The 17416-nt window shown below is 43.7% G+C and overlaps 2 protein-coding genes across 4 annotated transcripts; both read right to left on the bottom strand.

Moving 5' to 3' along the window:
• Window positions 1-72: 72 nt before the first annotated feature.
• Window positions 73-9637, bottom strand: LOC129822203 (fructose-bisphosphate aldolase C-like). Its single transcript, XM_055880275.1, has 9 exons — window positions 9539-9637; window positions 3306-3440; window positions 2827-3038; window positions 2352-2406; window positions 2053-2213; window positions 1842-1925; window positions 1571-1745; window positions 1148-1347; window positions 73-917 (listed from the first exon to the last, which is right to left on the bottom strand). Exons 2-9 carry the CDS (start codon window positions 3415-3417, stop codon window positions 831-833), a joined length of 1086 nt encoding a protein of 361 aa, XP_055736250.1. The 5' UTR covers window positions 3418-3440; window positions 9539-9637; the 3' UTR covers window positions 73-830.
• Window positions 9638-11244: 1607 nt separating this feature from the next.
• LOC129822199 (ribosomal protein S6 kinase-related protein-like) lies at window positions 11245-17364 on the bottom strand. 3 transcript variants are annotated; one of them, XM_055880268.1, is made up of 12 exons: window positions 16988-17364; window positions 15934-16212; window positions 15580-15663; window positions 15384-15452; window positions 14994-15063; window positions 14201-14308; window positions 14050-14090; window positions 13893-13920; window positions 13276-13365; window positions 13098-13186; window positions 12841-12951; window positions 11245-12724 (listed from the first exon to the last, which is right to left on the bottom strand). In XM_055880268.1, exons 1-12 carry the CDS (start codon window positions 17012-17014, stop codon window positions 12428-12430), a joined length of 1293 nt encoding a protein of 430 aa, XP_055736243.1. In that variant the 5' UTR covers window positions 17015-17364; the 3' UTR covers window positions 11245-12427. The 3 variants fall into 3 exon arrangements, with proteins under 3 accessions (XP_055736243.1, XP_055736244.1, XP_055736245.1); XM_055880269.1 differs by having other exon boundaries at window positions 12907-12951; XM_055880270.1 differs by lacking the exon at window positions 15934-16212.
• Window positions 17365-17416: the final 52 nt, after the last annotated feature.

The following is a 17416-nucleotide window of genomic DNA, read 5'->3' as shown; positions in this document are numbered from 1 at the left end:
CCAAATTATGGGATATTTTAATTCTGGTTTAACCAAGATTAATTTATGAGAAATAAAACCAGAATTCCCAGATTGTTTCAACTCAACACAATTTATTGTTATTACTTTTGCACTACAGTATTTGATAATCAGTTGCATAGAGAACAATACTTAGCTAAGTCACAAAAATAACATTTTTCCACCAACACTATTTACTGTTAAGTCCAGCTGTCCATTAGTTCATCCAAAACCACGTTTTTGGAACTTTCTGCCTCTATGCTAGAACACACACACAATTTCTACAAAATAGAATCTTCACACAGCTATTTTGTTTAGACACACATATCCCATCATAAATCCAGAATTTGGAATGGCAATATGGTCTCTTCAAGAAAGCTAGAGTTCTCCATTCTCGTCACACACAATAGGCCTACTCCACGCACCCTATCTAATGCTTAGTGCAGCAGTTTGGAAAGTGGCTTTACATGGCAGAAGTTGATTCTGGATCTCATCAAAATAAATAATGAATCAACCAAACATCAGTTAGGTTTCACTTTGCGAGATACTACCACAAGAACATGTTGTCATCTCAGAGGTTACAATAATATTGTTGAAAGTGTCTAATCAAATGCCATCCGTCAATGACTAATTTCATTAGACCCTTACATCTAGTGTGTCCACCAATGTGCAATTTCTTTTAATAACAAGTGTGTACACTCAAGTAACTATATTACAACTCCTAGAATACAGATTGTAGACAGCACATGCCTGCGATTGGCCATTGGTATTGCAGTGACAGTGTACGATGCTATTGGTTAGCCAAAGCTATAATGTGAGGCATCACTGGCTCTTCAGTATGCATGATTGGCCACAAAGATCTGATCAGATTCACTGTCCCCGCCACCAGTGTACTTCCCCTGACAGGCCAAGCCATTCACCTGATAGTGAGAGAAAGGGATTGGGGGTATGAGGGGCAAACACACAAACACTGTTAGGGGTGAAACTCACTTCATGTCAGCTGAATACATAGATCACTTCCTCAGATGACCGTTCCACTCGGAAAATGGTGAAATGCTAAAAAAAAAGAAATATGTTCCTCAACAACACTAAGTGCTAAAAGATGAAAGCCAGGTTGATCAAGATGCTGAAAACAAAGTGATGTACATGCCTCTGCTCTCTTGATAAACTGCTCAGTGGCAGCACTCTCATTCTCTTTATGTCCACGCCAGGTTTTGAGTGCGGAGATCTGCAGGGCTCGGCCGTACGAGAAGGTGAGGGCCCAGGGCTTCACCAGGGAGCAGTTGTTGATGGCATTCAGGTGGACAGAGGCCTCCTCTTCACTCTGACCCCCAGACAGGAACGTTACTCCTGCACACACAGAAAATAAATAGAAATTGCTGTGAGTGAACAGTTAATGGATTTCTATCAGCACCATAAGTGCTTTACAAACTGCCAATAAATGAATATATGTTCATAATGCCAAATCACTGGTATAGTGACTGAATCTGACACTTGGTATTGCATGTACTCTATTTCTGAGCTTCATTGAGAGTGAGAGGCAATATAACTGGTCAATGGCCTATGACCTTACCCGTGACAGCAGGAGGGACGGTGCGGCGCAAGGCTGTAACCGTTGCCATGGCGACCTCCTCTGCGCTGTATTTGGTGGGGCAGTTGTGGCCAGGAGTGGCCATATTGGGCTTGAGCAGAGTGCCCTCCAGGTACACATGATGGTCAGACATGGCCTTGTACAATGCAGCTAGCACCTGCACAACACGGGGAACACATGGAACATGATAAACTGGCAATGTTAGAAATACATATTTCACACTAATAGGTTAAAAGTTGGGGTACGGTCCCACCTTCTCTGTGACATACTGACAACGCCTCAGATCATGATCTCCATCAGACAAAATCTCTGGCTCCACAATAGGCACAATCCCATGCTGGGTGAAAGAAAAATGACATAATCCGCATGATTAGAAGGCGTTGCTGATGTTACCTCCTGCAATTATGATATTTCATCATACCTGATATTGTGCCTTTATTAAACTGCATTTGTGGAGTCCTTACCTGCTGGCAAATGCTTGAATATCGAGCCAGGACATTTGCATTCTCTTCAATGGACAGTTTAGAGGGGGTGGTCTCACTGATCTTGAACACACAGCGCCACTTAGCAAAGTTTGCCCCATCCTTCTTATACTGAACACAGCGTTCTGAGAGCCCATCCAGTCCTTTAGGATGAAAAATAAATTCACAAGGCTGGTAAGGATTGCGATTCACCAATGAGTGGCAGACTACATGTTGTAACTGTCAAATTCAGATAGTTATGATGATCAGATTGACTAGAACCCAAGAGGTCTTAGCCCTACCCTGAGTGGTAGATTCTCCATTGGTTCCTGCCAAGGGGACAACACCCTTGTCAACCTGAAGAAAGAGATAAAGCAGATCAAAAATAAGAATGACAACGGTCCTCCCTCCCCTTCACACTGATCTTCTCCATGTCTTAAAGCCAGCTTATTTTCCTCCAGATGGTGTTGATATTAATAGCAGCCATTCTACCCATAGCACTGCCCCATCTACCCCATCAGGGGTAGAACTCCTGATCCGAGTGTATCTGTGCTACCTTTTGGCCTCCATAATGTTGAAACCTGTTCCCTTCCTGGAACGGTCTATTGGAGCATATCAAGTAGCCTTATGTTCTACATTCTCATTCCATCCCTCGATAATGTTATATACAGTAGAAGTAGGGTCAAGAGGTATTCTTGCCCAAGCTAAAGACCAGAGACATAAAACATACTTCAGATATCACCATTGGCCATTTCGACCGCTTTGCTCGTATAGTACCTTGATTCCCACAGTGATGCCCCTGTCCTTGATTATCTTGACAAAGGGCGTGCCATCATCAGCGTGCTGGTACAGCGTCTCATGGAAGAAGATGACTCCTCCGATGCAGCTGTTGATGCGGTCATCAGCCCTGAAGAGGATCTGGCGGTACTGCCGGCGGTTCTCCTCAGTGTTCTCAACACCTATCTGGTTAAGGCGCTTTGCCATGCTGCCTGTTTCCAGGAACATTAGAAACAAACATGTTCACAGTCTGGTAAACCTACATTTATAAAAACGGAATAATCTATTGGATACCATCCTGTACCACTGCTTTGTAGAGGGTTCTGGCAAGCACCACTGGAAATTAACATTTGTCTGATTTCTTGAAAGTAGGCCCCACTGTTATTGTTAATACCATACATACATGTAGATTGTTATGTAATCATTTTCATTCCAACTGTTTTCCAGTGCAGAGAGAACATACAGAGCTCCCTACTTACCAACAGACTCATCAGCAGCCAGGATGCCCTTCCCTGGAGTGACGATACGAAGGGCAATCTCTTGGAGCTCCTGCTTCTGACCACTGGAGAGGGCTGGGAATTGGTGCGTCATCCTGAGAGGGTCGATCACACAACCTGCATAGGGATATCAGATTGTGCACATCTTTTCTGGTCTATATTGATCAATATTCACTCACCAAACAAGGGGTCAGCCAAGTCTTTAGGTCCGGAAGGATTTACATTTTCTCTGTTGGGGTCTCATTAACAACCAAAAATAGCTATTTAATAAGAAAAAGTCAAGGACTACACAGGCTGTATCACAACCGGCCGTGATTAGGAGTCCTATAGGGCGGTGCACAATTGACCCAGCATCGTCCGGGTTTGGCTGATATTATAAATAAGAATTTGTTTTTAACTGACTTGCCTAGTTAAATAAAGGTTAAATAAAAAATGTAAAATATAAGAATAGCTTGATGCCAATGATGATAACCAATGGAGAAATATGTCCAGCTTCTTTGTCCGAAATAGATACCCCAACACATTTCCCTCATTGATTGTTGCTTGCTTGTTTTCAATCTCTTCAGCATTTTCATTCCCTGTCACGCCCTGGCCTTACTATTCTTTGTTTTCTTTATTATTTTAGTTAGGTCAGGGTGTGACATGGGTATTTATGTGGGTTTTGTAGTGTCCAGGGTGATTGTAAGGTTTAGGGGGTTTATTTAGAGTAGTTGGGTTTATGTTTAGTATAGTTGTCTAGCTGTGTCTATGTTGTGTGTAGTTGTCTAGGAAAGTCTATGGTTGCCTGAATGGGTTCCCAATTAGAGACAGCTGGTTTCTGTTGTCTCTGATTGGGAGCCATATTTAAGGTAGCCATAGGCTTTAGTTTGTGGTGGGGAATTGTCTATGGTGAACGTTTGTAGCATGTGTGTGTGCACTACGTTTTGTAGCTTCACGGTCGTTTGTTGTTTTGTTAGTTTGAAAGTGTTTTGTTTCGTTTTGCCTTCTTCGATAATAAAAGAAGATGGCTTATTTTCCTCATGCTGCGTTTTGGTCCGTCTCACTCCCACACGATCGTGACAGAATTCCCCACCAACATCGGATCAAGCAGCGTGTGCAACAACAACAGGACCCACCTACACTGGACTATTGGAATTGGGAGGAAATTCTGGGCCGAGAAATACCAGGAGAATAGAACCACCCACCAAATCTCCAGAACCAAGCAGCGGATGTTCGAGCAGGATTATACACAGGACTACTGGACTTGGGAGGACGAGCTGGATGGAAAAGGTCCTTGGGCTCAACCAGGGGAATATCGCCGCCCCAAAGCTGAGCTGGAGGCAGTGAGAGCAGAGAGGCGGCGATATGAGGAGGCAGCAAGGAAGCAAGGCTGGAGACCGGAGAATCAAGCCCAAAACCGGCGTTATGAGGGGACGCGTCTAGCACGGAAGCCCGAAAAGCCCGTGAGTACCACCCAAAAATTTCTTGGGGGGGGCTAAGAGGTAGTGGGCCAAGGGCAGGTAGGAGACCTGCGCCCACTTCCCAGGCTAACCGTGGAGAGCGGGAGTACGGGCAGACGCTGTGTTACGCAGTAGAGCGCACGGTGTCTCCTGTACGGGTGCATAGCCCAGTGCGGGTTATTCCACCTCCCCGCACTGGTAGGGCTAGATTGGGCATTGAGCCAAATGTCATGAAGCCGGCCCTACATATCTGGCCACCAGTACATCTCCTTGGGCCGGCTTACATGGCACCAGCCTTACGCATGGTGTCCCCGGTTCGCCTACATAGCCCGGTGCGGGTTATTCCACCTCCCCGCACTGGTCGGGCGACGGGGAGCATTCAACCAGGTAAGGTTGGGCAGGCTCAGTGCTCAAGGGAGCCAGTACGCCTGCACGGTCCGGTATTTCCGGCACTACCTCCCCGCCCCAGCCCAGTACCACCAGTGCCTACACCACGCACCAGGCTTCCAGTGCGTTTCCAGAGCCCTGTTCCTCCTCCACGCACTCTCTCTATGGTGCGTGTCTCCAGCCCGGTGCCTCCAGTTCCGGCACCACGCACTGAGCTACCTGTGCGTCTCCAGAGCCCTGTACACACTGTTCCTTCTCCCCGTACTCGTCCTGATGTGCGTGCACTCAGCCCGGTGCCACCAGTGCCGGTACCACGCACCAGGCATATAGTACGTTTTGAGAATCCAGTGTGCCCTGTCCCTGCTCCCCGCACTAGGCTTGAAGTGCGTGTCCCCAGTCCGGTGCCTCCAGTTCCGGCACCACGCACCAGGCCTACAGTGCGTCTCAGCCGGCCAGAGTCTGCCGTCTGCCCAACGGTGCATGAACTGCCTGTCTGCCATGAGCCTGCAAAGCTGCCCGTCTGCCATGAGCCTACAGAGCCTTCCACCAGACAGGAGCAGCCAAAGCCTTCCGCCAGACAGGAGCAGTCTGAGCCATCCGTCTCCGCAGCGCCGTCTGAGCCATCCGTCTCCGCAGCGCCGTCTGAGCCATCCGTCTCCGCAGCGACGTCTGAGCCATCCGTCTCCGCAGCGACGTCTGAGCCATCCGTCTCCCCAGCGCCGTCTGAGCCATCCGTCTCCCCAGCGCCGTCTGAGCCATCCGTCTCCCCAGCGCCGTCTGAGCCATCCGTCTCCCCAGCGCCGTCTGAGCCATCCGTCTCCCCAGCGCCGTCTGAGCCATCCGTCTCCCCAGCGCCGTCTGAGCCATCCGTCTCCCCAGCGCCGTCTGAGCCATCCGTCTCCCCAGCGCCGTCTGAGCCATCCGTCTGTCCCGAGCCATTAGAGCCGCCCGTCTGTCCCGAGCCGTCAGAGCCGATAGTCAGTCAGGAGCCGCTAGAGCCAGTCGTCAGACAGGATCTGCCAGAGCCGCCAACCAGACAGGATCTGCCAGAGCCGCCAACCAGACAGGATCTGCCAGAGCCGCCAACCAGACAGGATCTGCCAGAGCCGCCAACCAGACAGGATCTGCCAGAGCCGCCAACCAGACAGGATCTGCCAGAGCCGTCAGCCAGCCATGAGCGTCCAGAGCCGTCAGCCAGCCATGAGCGTCCAGAGCCGTCAGCCAGTCATGAGCTGTCCCTCAGCCCAGAGCGGCTATTTATTCAGAACTGCCCCTCAGTCCAGAGCTGTCTCTCTGTCCGGAGCTGTCTTTCAGTCCGGAGTTGCCCCTCTATCCTGAGCTACCTCTCTATCCTGAGTTACCTCGCTATCCTGAGCTATCCCTCTGTCCTGAGCTATCCCTCTGTCCTGAGCTATCCCTCTATCCCGGTGCTGCCCCTGGTGTCGATGTTACCTAAAAGATTTAGTGGATGTAAGATGAGGGTGGTCATTTGTAGGGGGAAATGTAAGCTGGGATTGACTATGGTGGGGTGGGGACCTCGCCCTGAGCCTGAGCCACCACTGTGGTCAGATGCCCACCCAGACCCTCCCCTAGACTTTGTGCTGGTGCGCCCGGAGTTCGCACCTTATGGGGGGGGTTATGTCACGTTCCTGACCTATTTCTGTTAGTTTGTTGTATGTGTTAGTTGGTCAGGACGTGAGTTTGGGTGGGCATTCTATGTTGTCTGTTTCTATGTTGGTTTAGGGTTGCCTGGTATGGCTCTTAATTAGAGGCAGGTGTTTGGCGTTCCTCTAATTGAGTCATATTTAGGTAGGTTGTTTCACAGTGTTCGTTGTGGGTGGTTGTCTCCTGTGTCAGTGTTTGTCGCACCATATGGGACTGTTCGGTTTGTTTGTTCATCGTCATTTATGTGTAGGCTATTTTCCCTGTTCGTGCGTTCTCGTGTTTTATTGTAAGTTCGTATGTCCAGGTTTGTCTACTCCGTTTTGTTATTTTGTTAATTAGTCAAGTGTATTTCGTTTTCGTGTTTTCCGTCTTTTCTTGAATAAATATCATGTCTTCACAATCCGCTGCGCATTGGTTCCATCACTACTCCTCCTTTTCGGTTGAAGAGGAGGAGGACCACCATTACATTCCCCCAAAATGAATTCCTCTCAACTCCCTCTCTCTTTCCCACACTCTAAAGTACAGCTAAGAGGCACAGTCAGAGCTGAAATATAAAACTCTCAGCCAACAACTCAGCAATCCAGACAACCTTCGGCATGTTGTCACTGTTGAGGTGGGCGCTACTGACAAATATCCCAGGAGGCACAAGAAAGGTGAGGGAATTTTGTCAGTCCAAACCAGAGCTTTTTCAGAAATATTACCCTCGTTCTGTATAGCTGTAGAAGCAATATCAAATTGGTAAGTGAAATAAAAAAATGATGATGTAGTAATACATACAGTTGAAGTCGGAAGTTTACATACATTTGGAGTCATTAAAACAAATTTTTCAACCACTCCACAAATTTCTTGTTAACAAACTATAGTTTTGGCAAGTCAGTTAGGACATCTACTTTGTGCATGACACAAGTAATTTTTCCAACAATTGTTTACAGACAGATTATTTCACTTATAATTGCCTGTATCACAATTCCAGTGGGTCAGAAGTTTACATACACTAAGTTGACTGTGCCTTTAAACAGCTTGGAAAATTCCAGAAAATGATGCCATGGCTTTAGAAGCTTCTGATAGGCTAATTGACATAATTTGAGTCAATTGGAAGTGTACCTGTGGATGAATTTCAAGGCCTACCTTCAAACTCAGTGCCTCCTTGCTTGACATCATGGGAAAATCAAAAGAAATCAGCCAAGACCTCAGAAAATAAATTGTAGACCTCCACAAGTCTGGTTCATCCTGGGGAGCAATTTCCAAACACCTGAAGGTACTACGTTCATCTGTACAAACAATAGTATTGTTTGTACGGCGAGGCCGCTCAGCAAGGAAGAAACCACTGCTCCAAAACCGTCATAAAAAAGCCAGACTACGGTTTGCAACTGCACATGGGGACAAAGATCATACTTTTTGTAGAAATGTCCTCTGGTCTGATGAAACAAAAATAGAACTGCTTGGCCATAATGACCATCGTTATGTTTGGAGGAAAAAGGGGGATGCTTGCAAGCCAAAGAACACCATCCCAACTGTGAAGCATGGGGGTGTCAGCATCATGTTGTGGGGGTGCTTTGCTGCATAAGGGACTGGTGCACTTCACAAAATAGATGACATCATGAGGGAGGAAAATGATGTGGCTATATTGAAGAAACATCTCAAGACATCAGTCAGGAAGTTAAAGCTTGGTCGCAAATGGGTCTTCCAGATGGACATTGACCAAAAGCATACTTCCAAAGTTGTGGCAAAATGGCTTAAGTACAACAAAGTCAAGGTATTGGAGTGGCCATCACAAAGCCCTGACCTCAATCCTATAGAAAATTTGTGGGCAGAACTGAAAAAGCGCTTGTGAGCAAGGAGGCCTACAAACCTGACTCAGTTACACCAGCTCTGTCAGGAGGAATGGGCCAAAATTCACCTAACTTATTGTGGGAAGCTTGTGGAAGGCTACCCGAAACGTTTGATCCAAGTTAAACAATTTAAAGGCAATGCTACCAAAAACGAATTGAGTGTATGTAAACTTCTGACCCACTGGGAATGTGAAAAATAAAAGCTGAAATATATTGTTCTCTCTGCTATTATTCTGACATTTCACATTCTTAAAATTAAGTAGTGATCCTAACTGATCTAAGACAGGAAATTTTTACTCTGATTAAATGTCAGTAATTGTGGGAAACTGAGTTTAAATGTATTTGGCTAAGTTGTATGTAAACTTCCAACTTCAACTGTATAATTCACATAGAGGCTATATATTTCTACTGTATGAGTACTGTTTATTGAAAGCAGAAGGCCACTAATCACACTTTCCACTTGCTGATGCAGCAGCGCTGACTACAGTGATCTGTGGGGTCGCACAATGCACTTGTTGATTCATGCGTTCATATCACATCCCTTGATAGTGGGTATGGCAAATCACCATGTCAACACAGACCCTCAGCTTTTGCACTCCACTGTCTGCAATAACCGAGGAAAAATACGACAGTAGCCAGTAAAAATGTTTATCTACCATGCATTGACTTATCATGTAACTCGAATCCACTCCTTTATATTGGTTTAGTAAATTAAAAAATTCTTTAGTTTTCCAAATAAAACATAAAAATCATTAATTGAATAGCATCATCAGCATATCTGGGTCCCACTCATTACATATAGTTGAACATTTCTAAATATCATATTATCTATCATGTTTACTAAAGCTTGCTGAAATGAAAAGTGAATGTCAAGAAAACTTGAGAACCTTACCTGACAGGATGCTAATTCAGAATTCAGTTGTTCACTGGAGAAGTGATGGCCACTGCGATGTCTGACAAACTGCTGCTCCCTTGTATCCCACTCAATACCTCTAGGGCGGGGCTTAATGATGGGGTGGGGCTTGTTGATAGATAATAAATAAATATGGACGAATGCATTGAACCAGAGGAGGCTGGTGGGAGGAGCTATAGGAGAACAGGCTCATTGTAATGGCTGGAATGGAATCAATGGAACGGGCTCAAACACGTTGTTTCCATATGTTTGATGTGTTTGGTACCATTCCATTGATTCCATTCCAGTCATTACAATGAGCTTGTCCTCCTATAGTTCCCTCCACCAGCCTCTGTGTTCAACTAAAACTAATCCATCATTCCAAGTCATTACAATAATAACAATACAATTGTCTTGCGTGTACAAGTTGTCTTGTTCTGAGAAGTTGGCCCAATGGCAGTTCAATCAATAATTCAATGGATGAAACATTGACCTAATTAATCATTCCAAATGACAGTTTTGTTTTCCTCTTAATTTTATATACATAGAACTTAGATTTCATGAAGTCTGGCTACTTTAAACAGCACTATTGTGTACACCCAGGTTTATTACAGTATGTTGGCCCAATAACTTTTTCTGAAGCTATAATAACCCTTCAGCGAAACCTCATTTAAGGGTTAAACCACAACCCCTTTGCTCACTAATTTCTGCTAATTAGTTGAAATCATAGACTATGTAATTGGGTTGAACTATGCCTTGGGCACATTTCTGAATCTCTTGGCAATTCGGACATCCCCTAAGATCCAGAGGAAAAGCTCAGTCTCAGAGCAATTCAAACACTCCTATACATTTCTGCATTATGCATTAGTAGTAAATCATGGGTATTAATAGGTTCAGAAATTGTGTTTCCAGTGTATATACATGACCGAATATAGAACTGTGACATAGATTCGAGAGAAATGGGGTCAGAATGTATTTATTTTCTGTGAACAAGATATAACAATCAATGTTTGAGTACTTTACATAGGTTGATACTCGAGATCAGGTTCATCACATGAAGATCAACAGTGATATGCTACATTGGCTTTATGGTGGCATATTCAGTTGTTACATTTTCACTCGATGTCGTTGGATAAAATGTGTAGATAATTCTACCAAGAATGACTTGTATTTGACAGTAAATACTTAATTCTCATCAAGTATTTGATCCTTTATTTGGGAAGTTTAATATCTCCCTCTGCCCCTTTTCTGTATAGAAATTAGAAAATATGTTTTCCACTTTTCTAGGACATCTCACTTGTTCTAGTTATTTTATGGGACTTCTCCATCCCCCTCTCTATAATTGAGTCAGTGTGCTAGAGGTGTCCACCAATGTAAAGATGTGGGTCACTGGACTAACGCCACAGACATACTATACCAGACCTATCTAAGACAAGGGCCTAAAGGGGAATTCAGTGTCAGACCGCAGAGAGAGAGAAAACCACTAGACCTTCCTATTCAGGAGACATTTTAGGAAGATGACTGGGTCTTGTGCTTAGATTATATTTAGCCATCTCCATTGGGGCAGTAGCTATTTTTTTCTGTTTGAACCTAATTAAAACATTTCATGATTATGCTTTATCTGTTCTTTAATTTTCTGTCCTATTAATGTTGCTCCCTTAAGGGTTTCTTGGTGTTTTACCAAATAGGTCACCATCACACTAAAGTCTGAGGAAAAAGTTGTCTTTATGTATACAGTTGTAGTGCAATACAAATAATGTACAGTATGTGTTAACATAATATATGGTATATGCCATTTAGCAGACGCGTTTATCCAAAAGGACTTGCAGTAGTGCATCATACATACATTTTCATATGGGTGTCCAGGGCCCCACAGGACTCGAACCCATGACGGGACGTTGCAACCTCCATGCTCTACCAACTGAACCACACAGATTTCAGGTGAAAAAACATTTGAGATTCCAAATGAATAATACTCTGTAAGATGTATACTTTTCTGTTGGTTACAATAAACTGAAAGCCACCTCTTGTATTGTACTGGCTCAAATGTGTGTATGTTCTCTGCTGTCATGACTGATGATCAGGTGCCTGAAGTGACTCAGGCTCTATCTGGAACAGCTAAAAACACCTAACCTAAAAAACCTGTGGAACTTATCAACTATTTTTAACACTTCAAGTGGCTCCAAATAGAGGCTATGTATAAAGGTACCTATTTCCTTTGATATTTCTCCTAGTATATCATGACAGGAGACAACTCCATCATGAGTTCATAGGGGCTTTCATTTTTCAGATGTTACTGTGGTTGGGTAAAACACAACAACAGTTAGTGAAATCTAATGAGAAATGGGTATAGAGCAGGACTTTGAACAGTCAAAGGCATTGTGATCACACACAACAGTCAATCAAATAATCAGATGGCCTAAGCAATCAAACCTAAAATTACACAGAATGAAATAAATATTTTGTTAAAAAAAATATATGTGAAAGGATTTTCAGGAAAATAGAGATCTTCTTATACAAATGTAATAACAAAGGTAAAAGGTCAAACATGCAGGTGGTTGATCCACATTTGGAAAGTGCCATTTGGCAGAGCCTTGAGAGGCTTTGAGTTGCAGTACTCAATGGGAAATAGAAATGTTCTAAACCTTTTTTGGTAAGTGGTGGTTTTCAGTCTATTAAAGCTCATCTGTAATTATCACTCCATTAAATGGGTATACAAAGAGGTATACAGAGGAAAAGAGGGAGCCAAATAGGCCGTGTAAATAAAGAAAACATACAGGAGCTTTTTCACAACCATGTATCCATGTGGTACAAAATGTATATATCAAATACATGTCCATACTTGTTTCCACTACAGTCAGTATTGAGTCACAGTAGCACATGCACATCTCATGTGCTAAAACCCTGAGCTGTAGCCAGGGTCTGGCTCAGGTCAATGTTGGCCAAAGTAGGTGACATGTCAGTGGAGCTGGTAGGGGAGTGGAGTATGTCAAAGTTCTGGAAGTAGTCCATAGACAGGCCTCGCATGGCTATGGCTGGACGATCAGGATGGTTCTTCAGTTCTAGAATTAGTTCAACGGGTCTCTTCTGTAGCAGTTGAGAGTCAAAGGAAGTGCCACGGAAAAACGTCTGCCTTTTGAAGCGCTCCAGGCTACGCAGGCGATGAGCTGGTTTCTTGCATAGGAGCTAGTCACAAATAGGATAGAGAAAGAAATAAGAGCATTGAGAATTTGTTGATATTCTGTTTAAAAGGTAAATGTGTTTCCTAATCTGAGACAATCCAACTACATATGACCTCTGACCTCTGTGAGCAGAAGGGTCAGTGCAGGGTTGAAGGTCTTGGGCATGGAGTATGGGCAATCTCTGACCTTTCTCAGCATGTTGGAGTGGTCTGGCTCTGGAGGCACAGGGAACTATGGAGGTGACAAGGACAGAATTAGCATCAACATCTCTAGATTTAGACAGGACTGAGCTCAAAAAAGAAGAAAAACAACCTTTCTAACAACTATTAAATCATCACATATTCAGTTAAGATGATGAACTGTGGTGGTGACTGCACCTTTCCGGCCACCAATGAGAACAACAGAACGCCGAGAGACCACCAATCAGCAGCATGGCTGTAGGGACCCCCACTCAGGACTTCAGGAGCTGTTCAGAGAGAGGACCATCACAGTGAGATTATAATATGTGCTTAATGTGTTGTAATCATTAACTTTTCCTGATCCCATGCATCTCACCCATGTATTGGATAGTCCCACAAATTGTAAATGCTCTTGAGCCCCGCTCAAGACGGCGAGAGAGTCCAAAGTCAGTTAAACGCAGATGACCTGCATCAAATAGATTCAGTAGTATTTTACATACAGTACTTCACAAATCCAATTCTGGTTATTCTACCTGACTAATATGCAGTTTAAATTAGTTTCACTATAGAACTATATCTTCCATACAACAACAATCCTAAAGTGTCCACTTTATTATAAGGGCCTCTAGTGTTCTCTTATATTTTATTGTAGTAGAAAGTAAACTAAACCCTAAGTAAAATGTATGCATGTGTAAAAGACATTACACTACTTGCTTAGCGGAGACCACTTGCTCCCGATTTGGCCCATACCTGGCGCCAACTCAGGATCTCTGCCTCACAAACACATGTGACCGTCCTCCCTCAAGCGTCTTAGCCAATCGCGCCACCTCAAATGATAGCTAATGAGGTGGTGCAAGCGGGACACTTAAGGCTGAGGAGTACGTTTCACACATCACCATGTGCTACACATGCATGACTAGGTCGCTTTGGATGAAAGTGTCTGCTAAATGGCATATATTATATATATAAGTATATTATTTTAGCCAGCATTACCTTGGTCAGACAGAAGGACATTCTCCATCTAAAAAATCCAGAATAATCAGATGATTATAATCTTTTCTGTTAAGTTATAAATATAAGTTATTCAGATTAAAAAATGCACAAGTTATGTATGAAGTATAATGTTCATTATCAAAACAAACGTTCCTACCTTCACATCCCTATGCATGATCCCAAAGTTGTGAAGGAAACCTACCGATCGGACACACACATTATAATCCAAGTAAAGGTGAAACTTAAACAAGGATTTCATACACATTTTGCAGAACTATATTGTGCATATACACTTGAGGGACACTCACCCAAAGCACAGCCTAGCTCTGCAGCGAACACCCGAGCCTCATCCTCCCCAAACTGGCCCTTCAGTAACCAGTAGGTATACAGGTCTCCAGTACTGCAGTATTCACACACTGTGGGAAGACAGACACAATCACACACAATGATCCATCTTAGTACATAACAAGGCTATGTACAGTACACTGATCCAGGGCTGGGACTAGATGACCCCTGCTAAAACACAAGCACTTGAAAGGGAAGGAGCAATGGAGGAGAGAATCAACAGGAAAAAACTAAATTGTCGGAAGTCACACAGTGGCTAGTTTTTTAAGGCTGGGGGAAGCGTGGGAAGGGAAAGGGGTTATGTTGGGTAAGGAGATGTGTGTCAGTCAGAGACAAAAATTAACTCAAACATGCCTTTATCCACTAATAAGGGTGTTATTAATAAATCAAAGGAAGGGGAAACCAGTTCAGAGGCCACAGGACTGTATGCTACACCCTGAAATCTCAGCAGATGGCAGTATAGTTATTCAGACGAGTCATGGGGCTCAAACTGAGGGAGACAACACTAAATAGCAGCAAGGCCAGTCAATGCCATAGTAGACGCTCCTGCTAGGGAGAGTGAGACAACCCACTGGTTGAATTAATGGTGTTTCCACGACATTTCAATGAAACTACGTTGAACCAATGTGGAGTAGATGTTGAATTGACGTCTGTTCCCAGTGGGAAGCTCCTATGTGAGACACAAGGAGGGTAAATAGAGGAGAGGATAAAACAAAGGGGAAGGAGGGATCTAGTTATATCACATTAGTCACTCACTAATGAAGAGGTGACGCTGGGTCTGCCAGCAATCCTGCAGATTGTGGAGGAATGGGTGGCTGACCTGCCGCTGCAACGCAACAGGCAACACACAACAGCAGCAACAAGTGTGGATGTCAGCAAAGACACTCAGTAGAACAATGTGATTTAGGAGGGATCTGAATGCAACCAGGTATCTTGAATGATGGTAAAGGTTGTTTTTCTTACAGCAAAAGCTCCATGGGACCATGCTTCTTGTTGCACAGAAGCTCATAGGGATAATTGGCATAGTCATTATTAGAGCTCAGTGAGTCATTGTTTCCAGCAGGTTATCCCCTAAACTAAGTCAGGCCCTAAGCTAAAGCCTGCTCAGGATAGCAGCTTCACAGGTCATCCTGCAGTGTGACCTACCTGAATGATGACCTCCTCCTTTGACTGTTCCAGGACCCCATGCTTCAGTATCTCAGACTTGGATAAAACCTGTAGAGCAACACAATATAAGAACATTAAATACAGTGGACATAGAATAAACTAGATGTGTGTAGATGTCACATGAAATATAGTGCTGGTTAAATGTGATGTGGCAGGAGGCTGAGGAGAGATTCACCTTAACGGCATAAGTCTTCTCCTTCGACCTGTCCTTTACTTTCAAGATAGGACCAAAGGAGCCTTTAGCTATGAAGCCCAGGATCTGAATGTCATGGAGAGAAAGAGAGATTCAAATGTTGCAGTATTATTAAATGTTAGTATCATCACAGGTAGGTTACACATATTTTTTTTCAATATTTCTTTTTTTACATCAGACAGACCATCACATAATTTATTCCCCCCATATAGAAGTAATACGTTTGTGATTTATCTGTTGTTTCCCCATCAATTTATGATTTCATTAGATCTGCTGAAAACATTGATAACATCTGTGGACCAAGTGCTCAATGCAAATTAAGTTGAGGAGGACTACCTGGAAATTGTCTTGCCCAGGGAATTTAGGGTGTGGGAACTCAGGCAGAAAGATTGAGATTAAGCCAGGGAGAGTCCACTCCATGACAGGCTTCTGAGGGCTGTCTCCTGGGAGGAGGAGGTCCTCAGGGATTGGGGCTCCACTGCTGAGCACCATGCACTGTGTGGCCAGACCAGGTGGGCCAATGTGGTGAATTTCGTCAGTAAAGGATATTCCCATATTGGAGAGAAGGCCATGCCAGGCTTGATAGCGTCGTCTCTCTTGGCTTGGTGCCTGTCTCTACATTGAGGACAGCGGCTTTCTAATTAGTGATGGCTTTAATTATACGTTTTGCTGTGTGCAGCAAGTAACTTCAATTAAATGTCAAACATCTCGAGGTTACTTACTGGCATATGCCACACTAGAATCATGCAGGAATAAATCAGCATTGGATAGAGGAGATACTGTATCATATGAAACCTAAAATGTGCCAACATGCCAAATAAACAAACGAATATTGAAGACATTCATGAATGATATCTTCATGTAGATGATCTCAGAGTCCAGTCTGTTTGAATTGCTTCTAGTACATTCTACTCCAGGCACAACAACAAGAGAAGTTCACAGCAGCCACAGTGAGCCACTCCCCCGTCCCTTTTAATAGAACTCCCCACAGACCAGTTGTCGCCTTGCATTAAAAACAGCTCACTCATAACATATTGGCCAGTTCCATGTGCCTCTGAAATTTCATTGTAAGACTTACCTTAAATTGTATTTAAAAACACATTTTCATGTTTACGTACATTTCATTAATCTGTTAATAAAATACATATCCATACATTTAAAACTGTTCAAATATATAGGCGCTCATCACCTGTTTCTATTCGCTGCACGCAGAGACGTACATGTATCCATATGTCAATATTTTTGCGAGCCTCCTATATAAATGTATCACTTATGTAGATCAGAATGTAGATTAATTAGTAGGCTAAAGCAGTATACTGCGCAAACGGTCTAAAAATGTGATAAAATGTAATAACTTCATAGGTGTAGGCTACGTCTGAAGATATCTTACCTTTCGTTTACTTGAGTCGCTGCCCATCACGTTATTTGGTAAACCTCGATCAACCCCACATTATTGTTTTCTATTCTCTTTTACACTGCGGTGTAAAACATTGAGTGCACGTTGCTGACCCGCCATGACCGAGCGGCGCGCGAGGTTTGATCATCATCTATAGCAACGAATGATAACCTCCCATTCGATGTTATTCTGCAGAAGGCGAAGTTCCGCTCCAGTTGAGCCTGTCATATGAATGATCAATTAGCCACTCACACTCCACTGGAAATAACAGCTAAAACCAAAACTCCACATTTCTGTCACACATCTATTAATAATTACGAAATCAATTATAAATTGACGGTGTCGTGAACTTTTGAGAACATACATGACACATTCAGCTATAAGAGACATTAGAACATTTTTTTTTGACAAACATGTATAGTT

This window comes from Salvelinus fontinalis, chromosome 24 (genome assembly GCF_029448725.1).
Source record: "Salvelinus fontinalis isolate EN_2023a chromosome 24, ASM2944872v1, whole genome shotgun sequence".
Taxonomy (NCBI): domain Eukaryota; kingdom Metazoa; phylum Chordata; class Actinopteri; order Salmoniformes; family Salmonidae; genus Salvelinus; species Salvelinus fontinalis.
This window is presented reverse-complemented; position numbering and strand designations above follow the sequence as displayed.

Excerpts from the sequence above, each read along its gene's own strand:
- LOC129822203 (XM_055880275.1), bottom strand. The coding sequence starts at position 3,417 with ATGACGCACCAATTCCCAGCCCTCTCCAGTGGTCAGAAGCAGGAGCTC. Across the intron at positions 2,407-2,826 it reads GCATCACTGTGGGAATCAAG|GTTGACAAGGGTGTTGTCCC; the intron begins GTACTATACGAG and ends CTCTTTCTTCAG. Across the intron at positions 1,746-1,841 it reads GTCAGTATGTCACAGAGAAG|GTGCTAGCTGCATTGTACAA; the intron begins GTGGGACCGTAC and ends CGTGTTGTGCAG.
- LOC129822199 (XM_055880268.1), bottom strand. The coding sequence starts at position 17,014 with ATGGGCAGCGACTCAAGTAAACGAAAG. Across the intron at positions 15,664-15,933 it reads CTGGGCAAGACAATTTCCAG|ATCCTGGGCTTCATAGCTAA; the intron begins GTAGTCCTCCTC and ends CATGACATTCAG. Across the intron at positions 13,921-14,049 it reads TCATGCATAGGGATGTGAAG|ATGGAGAATGTCCTTCTGTC; the intron begins GTAGGAACGTTT and ends TGGATTTTTTAG.